Source organism: Engraulis encrasicolus, chromosome 9, assembly GCF_034702125.1.
Source record: "Engraulis encrasicolus isolate BLACKSEA-1 chromosome 9, IST_EnEncr_1.0, whole genome shotgun sequence".
In the NCBI taxonomy this organism is placed as follows: domain Eukaryota; kingdom Metazoa; phylum Chordata; class Actinopteri; order Clupeiformes; family Engraulidae; genus Engraulis; species Engraulis encrasicolus.
The window spans coordinates 54397005-54408018 of NC_085865.1; the positions used below are offsets into that span (position 1 = coordinate 54397005).

At 42.7% G+C, this 11014-nt stretch overlaps 1 protein-coding gene across 1 annotated transcript; it reads right to left on the reverse strand.

Annotated features, from left to right (window-relative positions):
• Nucleotides 1–698: 698 nt before the first annotated feature.
• Nucleotides 699–9178, reverse strand: il4i1 (interleukin 4 induced 1). The gene is made up of 9 exons (XM_063206349.1): nt 9139–9178; nt 7795–8009; nt 7410–7522; nt 6606–6807; nt 5941–6009; nt 5589–5725; nt 4894–5182; nt 3979–4440; nt 699–818 (listed from the first exon to the last, which is right to left on the reverse strand). The coding sequence occupies exons 1-9, from the start codon at nt 9176–9178 to the stop codon at nt 798–800; spliced, it is 1548 nt and encodes a 515-aa protein (XP_063062419.1). The 3' UTR covers nt 699–797.
• Between the last annotated feature and the right edge of the window lie 1836 nt (nt 9179–11014).

The window sequence follows — 11014 nt, forward strand, 5'->3', positions numbered from 1 at the left end:
CGTTTCCGCTCATGGTGGAAAGGGATAACGTTTCCTTGTTTTTGATACGCTGTCTGTCTGCTTGCTACATTACATAATAATAAACACCAACAGATCAGATTTACACTAAACTTCCAGGAATGAGCCCTGGATGACCCCATTACCTTATGGGCAAAATCAGGTCAATGTTTAGGCCAAAGTTCATCATCTTGTTTACTCCAGAGAGAAGAGAGATTTATTTGTACAAAGAGAGAGGAGAAAGGTGTTCCAATAAGAGGCAGATCGAATTACTGGTAATGAGTTGGTAATGAGCGGACTATGGGAGTCGTAACTGAATGGTGTATTTGCCACAAATCATAACCACCTGTAGCCAAAAATGAAATGTCTTTAGTTCCAGGACAAAGGACCACTGTTCAAATTTCATGAGGAGTACTAAATGCAGCCCAATAAACAATGATTAATAGACTTTGTACAACGCAGGTCATAAACATAAAAGGTTGATAACCTCAATTAAGATTTAATGTTTACAATTAACATGTTTGTCCACACGCACACGCATACGCACACACACACACACAAACACACACCATAACTTGGAGTTGATGTGTGTATCCTTGACACCAATAGCTGAGGCCGCTCATCCTCCTTGTGTGGTCCCACTAGTGGCCTTGCGTGCAGAACACTCCGACGCAGGACAGCTGTGGGGGGAAAGGGGGAATTTCATTGACATGCAGGGGAGTATGGCAAGAACCTGACTACACCAGGTCAAGTTAACCTAGAGGTAATGGTAAATCATCTTATAGAAGAGCCTGGGGCCCTCACCCGTGGGCTATAGCAGAGTGACCACTTCCTACAGGTAAGTGCTTGAGGTGGGAAAAAAGAGGCGCAGGAACCCGAATCGTCCGAAAATAGAAGAAAAAGAAGTGAAGGGACCCTGATTTTCCGACAGTCATCAGTACCAAAAAATCAGTACAAGACAATTTTTGTAGGCCTATTGCCTGCACGCATTTTAAAAACTTATTTTGAACTTATAATATACGGTGCACGAGATATGTTCTGCCGGATCCTTGATGATGAAAATGATGAGGAACGCCCCCTTAGCCAAGTTTATCATTTAACCATGTTCTTGGAATACTCCCCAGTTATGCTTCGTTAACAAAAGATGTGCCGCACACAGGTTCCACCTGTGGTTATCGAGATGCTGATAAGATTTCAAAGCGCCCTGCTATCCTTCGGTCTCTTTCACAACTAGTATCGTGTGGTCAATATTACGCAAATGACTCGTAGGTATTATTGTGAACAGAGCTGAATGGATAGAGTGGGTACTATTACTGATGATACAAGGCATGCCGCGATTAGAATTATTTACTACTTGACCGTAGAACTAGTCCATGCATCGTAGCTGCTTTAGCCACTTGTTTATCGCAGTGTGTCAAGTGACAGGTAACCATCAGTCTCGTGTGAGATTCAGAAGGCAAATATAACTCTAGGAATGTTTTCAGGGTTTGGAGATGTAGGTCAGCTGCCAATGTGCGATTGTCCATCAAGCTGAACTTTCAGGATGTGGGTCAGTTGACCTTACGCTAGTGTCCACCCGGCTAGCTACTTCTAGTTCTAGCCTCGCACTACTTCAAATGAACTGGAAGGGGGACCTGAGCATGCTAGCACATGCTACCTCAAGGTTAATGCTGGCTAGATATATTTACTGCCACTGGCTCAGCAGAACCTGAAAGTCTAGCTTGCCTTGCTCGCTCGGCGTAAACATGCCTCTAGCTGGCTGTGACTGACACCAATTTGGTATGGTCACTTTTATACGAGGTTGTTTTGATCACCCTGTAGCTGACTGGTTAGCTTGTTAGCACAACTTTCCAGGCAACCCCTAGTTCTACCAAGTGATGTCACTGTGGCTAATTTACCGACAACGGTAGCTTGCATCTAGCACTGACGTTGGGTAGTCAAGGTTTACCAATTAACCTCACTGCGTATCGCTTGTTGAAACCTCACCGGATAAAGCAACCGGCAAAATAAATGTGCCTGATAGTCAGATTGTGTCATCGAAAAGCCGGTTGCTTGGGGTAGCCAGCTACCGTCAACTTCGGTATGAACATGACATCATACACACTAACGGCAGTGTTGCCCACTTGAAACATAAGTGATAGCTCCTTTCGGTGAAGCGGTGGTTCGTTTGTATAGATACATAACTTAACATCACTAAGGCAAACCTACTAGAAAAGATAAACAATACTTACGACTGACACCTCTGTGACAAAACGAACCAAGTCTGACTAGGGCCGCCATGACGATCCCCACTAACCAAGGTCGATAGGCTGACCCGGAAGTAAAGCCTTCACACCCACCACAAAGATATTATGAAGGGGAATGTTTGTAAATAGGCTAGCTCTACACGTTGTAGTAGCACGCAAATAAACGTAAAATCGACGAATTCAGCATCAGCAATGATTAGGAGAGGGCCATAAAATGGTAGCAAGTGCTTCTATTCTCAATCTGCTGAAGCAAAATGAAAAGGTAGAACTATGATATGCCATATTTTCAGAGTTGTATGCAACTCTATAGTAGCTTAAGATGTCAGTGTAGGGTAGGGTGTTTCTCTTCGATGTGAAATATCCACTGTAAGACAGGTCATTTGAGGAGAGCAAGCACCTGGGACTTCCAAGACTTCAGAAATGGTGCAGAATACTTTTGGCTGACCTCTGGGCCTTTGAAGACTTGTAGAAATAGGCCTATGACCTGTGTAGGCCTACAGATAGACAATCTTTCTGGCTTTAGTAGTTGGACGTCCTTTGCAACAGACCCTTTGTCTTTAGAAGCGTAGGCCTACTAGGGTAAGAAATAATCCACTAGTCGATTAATTATGAAATACATTCACTTAGACAATGAAAAACACAAAGTTCATTTTTGAAAAAATAGTTTTATAGCTGGAATAAGTACAGCTACTCTTGATACATCACGGTTACATTGTGACTGAGTTATGCGCTTGACCTTTGACCCTAAGAGTAGGCCTACTGTGCTGTTGAGCATGTCGGCCATCGGCTTGATCAGGAGGTTCGAGCCACAGATGATTTCATAATACCTGGAAACAATAAATACATTTGTGATGCCGTTGATACTTGATATTGTGTCTGTGAAACTCATCAGGAAAAAAATTAAATATATAGCCTATAGTATATAATATAGCCTATAGGCTTACAAAAGTGTGTGTGTGTGTGTGTGTGTGTGTGTGTGTGTGTGTGTGTGTGTGTGTGTGTGTGTGTGTGTAGAATACTTTTGGCTGACCTCTGGACTGACCTGTACAGACAGACAATCAAGTCTTTCTGGTTGAGTAGGTTGGATGTCCTTTGTAACAGATCCTGTGGCCACTCAGAGAGCATTGCAAAGACAGAGGTGCAAATGGCCCATATCTCTATCTATGTAAAAGCTCTGCTTTGGCTATAGCCAGGGCCGCTGACAGGTGTTCCCAGGCTCAGGACAAAGTCTCCTGAAAGAGTCCCCCACCTTATACATAATATAATGGAGACCGATTTCTGGGGCCCCTCTCTCCCTGGGCCGGGGACAACTGACCCATTTATCTCCCCCTTGTCGGCTTCCCTGGCTATAGTTTATGTCAAAAGTAACAACCCACTAGGCTAATCATGAAAGAATAAATGCACTTAAACAATACCAAGGTTTTTTTTTAGGTTAAACGCTGGAATGAGTACAGCTTAACATTTCAAAAGCATTCAAGCATTCATTTCATTTCAGCTGATAATTGTCATATCATAGGCCAACATCACATGCAGAACAGGCCTAATAGGTCTAGCACCGCCCAGTAAAAACATACATTTTCAAAAGAAGCATTCAATTGTATGGCGTCGATTCCATGGAAAATGTCACTTATTTAGAACACCTGAGCTGGTCAGATAGAGTTATTATTATTATTATTATTATTATTATTATTATTATTATTATTATTATTATTATTCCAAGATTCTAAATTGTCATCTGGTTAATATTTCTAGCAGCTCGGATGGCAGATTTCATTGCAGTCTCAATCCAGCCGTGGGGAGAGGCGGTGTGCTCCCCTGCAAAGTGAACCCTCCTCTCGCTGTTGAAGAGCACAGTGGCATAGTCCGTCTGCTGGTAGGGAGTGTAAATAGCAAACGCCCCGAGGCTGTAGGGGTCCAGACCCCACTTCTTCACCACGCCTCCAGTGCACAGGCCGCGGATGCCCTCGCCGTGGATCTTAACCAGGTCGTTCAGCACCGCCTCCATCAGGTCATCATCCCTGACTCCCTGGAACAGCGCCGAGTCATCTGAGCATGTGTAGGAGGCCAGGAGGGCCCCTCCCTTCCCAGAGAAGCCGTGGCTGGGGTAATAGATGAAGCGAGAGGGCAAATCCGTGATGGACTTCCCGCCCCTGATGCCCTCCGTCTCCCAGAACCTCTCGCTGAAGCTGAGCACCACCTACGATATCATACCATACAATAGGACTTTATGTGTCAGTTTTCACTGAGACTCATTTTGCATTCCTGAGCAAGACTCAGTGACATGTACACATAACGTCAACAAAATTATTGCACATGTACTGTGCATGTGCAGTATAAAGCACCATCAGGTAAAAACAAAGCATGGAGCATAGGACCACACCAGCCTTCATTCACAGATAAAGGCAGGACAGACGAAACAGGCCTATGTATACAGGTGCATACATACATGCATACATACATACATACATACATACATACATACATACATACATACATACATACATACATACATACATACATACATACATACATACATACATACATACATGCGTATATAGGCCTACATACAACTCATAACTTGAGAACTTTACCTTCATGGAGTACTTCCACTACAAACATACATACAGACATACATGCATACAGTAGATACCTTGGTGGAGCTAGTGTAGTGCACAGAGCGCAGGGCCTCCATCTTGAGGTTGGAAAGGGGCGGCTGGAAGTCGACAAACAGCGTGGCCTTGGCCGAGGCGGTCATCAAGACGTAGTCTGCTGTGACGTTTGCGAGGGACGAGGGGTTACGCCAGTCTTGATATGTCACGGTTACGTTGTCATCCGACTGAGTTATGCGCTTGACCTTTGACCCGAAGAGTAATGTGCTGTTAAGCATGTCGGCCATCGATTTGATCAGGAGGTCTGAGCCTCCGATGATTTCATAATACCTGGAAATGATAAATTATTAGTTTTAGTTTGTGATGCCATTGATACTTGATATTGTGTCTGTGAAACTCATGCGGAAATAATTGAAATATATAGGCCCACAATAAACTAGATACTAGAACGAGTGACGTAGTATTCCTAGCATCCCAAGTAGAGGAAAGTAAGTGAATTTTACGTTTGTATTTATAAAGCACATCTGAAAACAGTGCAAACTGACTAAAGTACAGTGGCTAGAGCAATAATAAAAATAAATAAACAAAAAAGCAATAAAGAAGCATATTAGTGTATGTATTAGAGTGGTAAGAAAACCTTTCAATTCCAATAGACATTCCAATAGACAAAAACATCTGGGCACAGTGTACAGGGGAAAACACAGACACAATATGAAGGAATGAAATGTGGTCTTACTCAATATTGTCATTTATATCAGATTGAATGTATAGCATCTCTGTCAGGGCTGTGTAAAAGATGCTGTTCTCATTCAGGATGTCTCCTATCATTCTTAGTGCTCCTCGACTCAGGTTTGCTTCCTTCACCAAATATTCCTGAAATACAATAGTTATACGCATTCACTTTATTTATGTGACTGAAAACATAACCTCCTTGGCAGAGGTAAAAAGATGAAAATGTATACACATTTGCAAAATGTCACTACTGCAAAGGAAGACAGTGCCAGTGGTGAGCGCACAAGCACTATAATTAAATGCACATTACATTATAATAATAATACCATTACATCTGAACATCGAATTATGTTTACCTTGACAGCATATGAATCATATTTTTTCAGCACAGAATTGCAGCCAATAGTTTTTAAATCATCTCGTATCTGCAGAGAAAATGTAACACAAATAGAATATTTATTTTGCCAGAGAACAGCATGTTTCAGGGTGGTATTTTGTAAAAGTGCAATGGCTATACCAAGCCATCAGGAGAAATAAATGTGACGCTAAGTGGCTTTGGCTAGGTGGCTGGACTGGTAATCTGGCATACAGGGCATTTTCCTGGTGGACGAACAGTCATCACGGGCTGATGCTTTTGTTTTGTTTTTTTATTGTTTGTTTCGAATTTTCCCTTAGAGACAGGTTTACTAGATGGGGCGGTTACTTATTCACACAGACCAATGCAGGTTTAGATTGCATTTTGTGCTAACTAATGAAATAATCACCAAATGTTTACTTTGGTTGGGTGATCTGAAAAGGCTGAATGTAACAAATGTGGAAAAAAGTAAAAAATCAGTAAGGGGACAAATACTTTCGCATCGCACTGTATACAGTGGACTGAGCCCATCATAATTGTAGTATGGGGGTGGGGGTGAGGGGCTTGTCTACTGTATGCCAAAATGCCTGGATCGGTTTGTGATCCAAGTCCAGCTAGCTTACTAAGATAGTTTACATAGGCTACTTTGTGAACGCTAATGTTTACCTTCCCTAGTGCAATGTCGAAAAGTTGAGTGGCAGATTTGCCTGTCTCAGTGTCGTTGAGCGGGTAACCCAGCACGTCTGGGTTCTCCTTAACTGTGGAGGTTCTGTGCAGCAGCCCGTTGACATAGTAAAATGTGTTGTCGTCGTCCTGAATGAAGACATTCAGCTGGAGTCCCAACTGGGCCACCAACGTTAACAGAATCCTAAAAGAAATGTAAAAAGGGATAGATTTTCAATAGCTTTTCAGGACAAGGAGAGCTAACGCCTGTTACGTAAATAATGAATTTGTATTTTGACATATGCATTTGTATTTTTATTACGTAATATAAGTGAATTCAGGTAAATTGGGGCACTTTTTTCAATTCACTTATTTGCAAAAAAAGTGGCCCAATTTACCTTAATTCACCCCTATAGAAATAAAATGGTGTTCTGTGGAAAGAGTGCCGTAGTTTGTTCTCACTTGTGAAAACTTTGTATGGAATGACACAGTTTGGAACAGTATACTGTTGAATAGATAACTGTGGAATGGGTGTATTGTGGAATGGTGTATTGTGGAGCAACATTTTTCAAAATTGTTTGGAATAGTTTGGCATATATGGAATGGTAAAGTTTGGAATGGCATACAGTGAATTCATGAATTGTGGACTAGCGAACTGGATTGGCGAACTGTGGAATGGTGAACTGTGGATTGGCAAACTGTGGAATGACATACCAGAATGCCATACTTTAGGATACTGTGGAATGGCATAGAATGCAATGACATGGTATAAAGCGCCATAGTGTGTAGTGTGTAGTGTGTGCTCACTTGTGAAAGCTGGGGATCCGCATGGCTCCGAGCTCTGCATACCAGCCCTCCCTCTCATTCCTATAGGTTTCCACCCTGCCACCCAGCCGATGGCTCGCCTCAATCAGAGTCACCTGGTTATATCGAACAATGCCTTCAGTGAATATGGCACATTGAACAACATCTTCATCATGGTGTACCTACAAACATATTGCACTTCTAGCAAACATCCCCAATGCATATGTCACATCTACAAACTGTACCAAACATCCTCAATATATGCTTTGAGGCAAATTCAGTTAACAAAACTCAAATGAAGAACAGTCTTGGCATGCACTTGTATTTCCCCTGCCTCATTTGACATGGGACTCCCCAAAGCATTTGCCGAAAGATCTGGGAAATGTACCTTGTGTCCAACACTCTCTAAGAGTTTAGCTGCAGTGAGTCCAGCGATACCCCCTCCCACAATGGCTACATGCTGGGGGGAATTGGTGACAGGCAGACCCTTGGCCATCACCCCCAGGAGCTCCTCGTAGTCAGGGTCCTGTAAACACGCCAGGAGAGGGTCCTCCACGGAGCCCTTAACGTTCAGGATTATGACCAGCACAACAGCAACTGGAGCTGAGGAAGAGAAGAGAAAAGACGAGAAGAGAAGACAAGATAAAATGAGATGAGATGAGACAAGAACTCAAAAGGCAAGAGGAGAAGAAAAGATGAGGCGAGAAGACAAGCGAAGAAAGGACAATAGGAGAAGAAGAGGCGAGAAAAGAGGAGAAGACACGATAAGAAGACAAGACGAGACAAGAAGAAGAGAAGACCAAAAAAAAGACGAGACAAGACAAGACAAGGCAAGACAAAAAGAACAGGGATGAGAAGAGAAGAGAAGAGGAGAGGAGAGAAGATGACCAGGAGAGAAGACAACATGACCAGAAGAGAAGAGAAGAGAAGAGAAGACAAGATACAAGATACAAGATACAAGAGAAGAGAAGAGAAGAGAAGAGAAGAGAAGAGAAGAGAAGAGAAGAGAAGAGAAGCAAAGAGAAGCAAAGAGAAGCAAAGAGACATCTGTTTTAGTCAGCCCTGTACATATGTCTTGTGATGCTCATGTCACGGGGTGACTTTGGCGCGGGGAGGGAACATGGCATGCTGTCCATTGTATGTTCATCTCTCTTGGTGTGAACATGGAGGCAGCTGTATACTGTAAAGTGTTGGAACTCTAGAATGCATCAGTAGGAACTCTACAATGCATGCACCCTTTTCAAGTCTGTCCGAAAGCTTGATTTGTCTTTCTATTGAAATATAATAAAAAATGTTAATTTACATGCAATTTAATTTATAATATTCAAAATAATTGGCCTCAATTAGACGTTAGTCATAGACATTTCATACATTTTACACTAAACTATTGTGTGATTTTGGCTTTGAAACAAATCTTGACTGTTCCCCGTATTGTTTATCTGTATGTTTTGATAGGCGGATGGTGTGTAAAAGGTACTCCAATCATACATGTATATCATGAAACATTACAGCCTCCTATCGGTAAGGTTTAATATTTCTGCTTCTAACCAGCAGATGTCATTTTTTGAACAGGTTGCTATAATAAACCACCATTCCCACAATCTGTAATGGACAAGGACAATGTGTATGTCCTCGTGATTTGTCTCCTCCTGAAACAGGATCCGAGTCTGCCTTACTCACCAAAGCGACAAAACATCCAGGTATGTGACATCTTCTTCCGTAACGGTTTCACTTTGGGTGTGTAACTCCGGACGTGTGAAGAACTCTGCCATATATTGCCAAGAAAAAAGGCAAGGAGTATACAGTAAATGTCAAATATCCCTTCATGTACAGAATATGCCTTTATAATGTCACCCCATTTAACGTAAACTCATCTGTTTCATCCATTGCAGGGTCAGACAGGTAGACTCAGCAGTGAGACAGGTTATCTGATCCCGCAAAGATTGAAGAAAAAGAAAAAAAAGAAGAAACTGATCTATTCCCTATATTTTTTCTGCAGAATTGAAATAGAGGGTACACTGCTCACCGTTATCAAAGGCAGCTCCTCCATGCACGTTTGTAACCGGGTAACAATCCTCAGAAACAAGTGACAGGACTGCATAGCTTATATATAGGGCCAGCGGGGGTGACAGGGCTGCACAGATGAAGCAGGACCTGTGAAACTGGGAAAACGGAAAACGCCACAGCCGTGTGTGTGTGCGCGTGCGTGTGCAGGGGCGTAGCAGCAAATTCTGAGCCCTAGTACAAGCAGCTCCAATGGACCCCCCATCCATATACTGTATCTACATAAATCAGACTGTGTGTGGGCCCCCTATATACGTAGGGCCCTGGTGACTCAGTCCCTCCTGAACGACACCCCTGCGTGCGTGTGTGAGTGCGGTGTGGTGTGTGTGGTGTGGTGTGGTGTGGTGTGGTGTGGTGTGTATATGTATGTGCATGCGTGTGTGTGTGTGTGTGTGTGTGTGTGTGTGTGTGTGTGTGTGTGTGTGTGTGTGTGTGTGTGTGTGTGTGTGTGTGTGTGTGTGTGTGTGTGTGTGTGTGTGCATGTGGATATGCGTGTGCGTGTGTGTATGTATGTGTGTGTGTGTGTGTGTGTGTGTGTGTGTGTGTGTGTGTGTGTGTGTGTGTGTGTGTGTGTGTGTGTGTGTGTGTGTGTGTGTGTGTGTGTGTGTGTGTGTGTGTGTGTGTGTGTGTGTGTGTGTGTGTGTGTGTGTGTGTGTGTGCGTGTGTATGTGTGTGTGTGTGTGACTCCTCTTTTTTGCAGTGATAAATCTGTTCCCACGCCGGCTCCAGGTTCACCCACTCTGAACAAATCAGATTAGAGCATTGCGGCCTGTTCATTAACATACCTAATTTTCTTATCAATCAATCACAGAAAAAAACACTTTGTTAATCAAATTATTAACGCAGGGTTCATAATAACATATCAACACCAATATCCTGGTCAGTTATCGTTTGAACACCTTTGTTGTCGCTGAAGGAAGGCTTAGAGCAATAATGTCAAATAAAAATGGTGATGGCTTTCAACAAGCAACGAAAAAAAACAATAATCAAGTGCTGTTCTGCTGAAGTTTTTTTTAAAGTGATTGTTGCTCTGAGATAGATTTGTCTGAAGTTTACTTCAAATAAAAAAGATAGAAATATCTTTTCAAACGAATATCATAAAGATAGATAGGCTATATAATGATAGACTTGGGGAACAGTTGGGATTTTTCAGTGGAGATGTATATCCTGTTGTTATCTGACCTTTTGGCCTCATTACCTGGACATTAAATAAATTACAGAAAATTGAGGTAGGGCACAGAAAAGCATCCTCTATTTTAGAATGTTTCACGAGGCGATAAAACGCTTTAGTGTGAAAATGTAACAAACAGTAACACACACACACACACACACACACACACACACACACACACACACACACACACACACACACACACACACACACAAACACACAAACACACACATACACAGGGAAGCTGGCAAGGGGGGACAAAGGGGTCAGTTGCCCTGGGCCCAGGGAGATTGGGGGCCCATCATTGGGTCTTCATTACATTGAATGTATTGGGTGGGGGGGCCCTTTCATAGGACTTTGTCCTGGGCCCAGC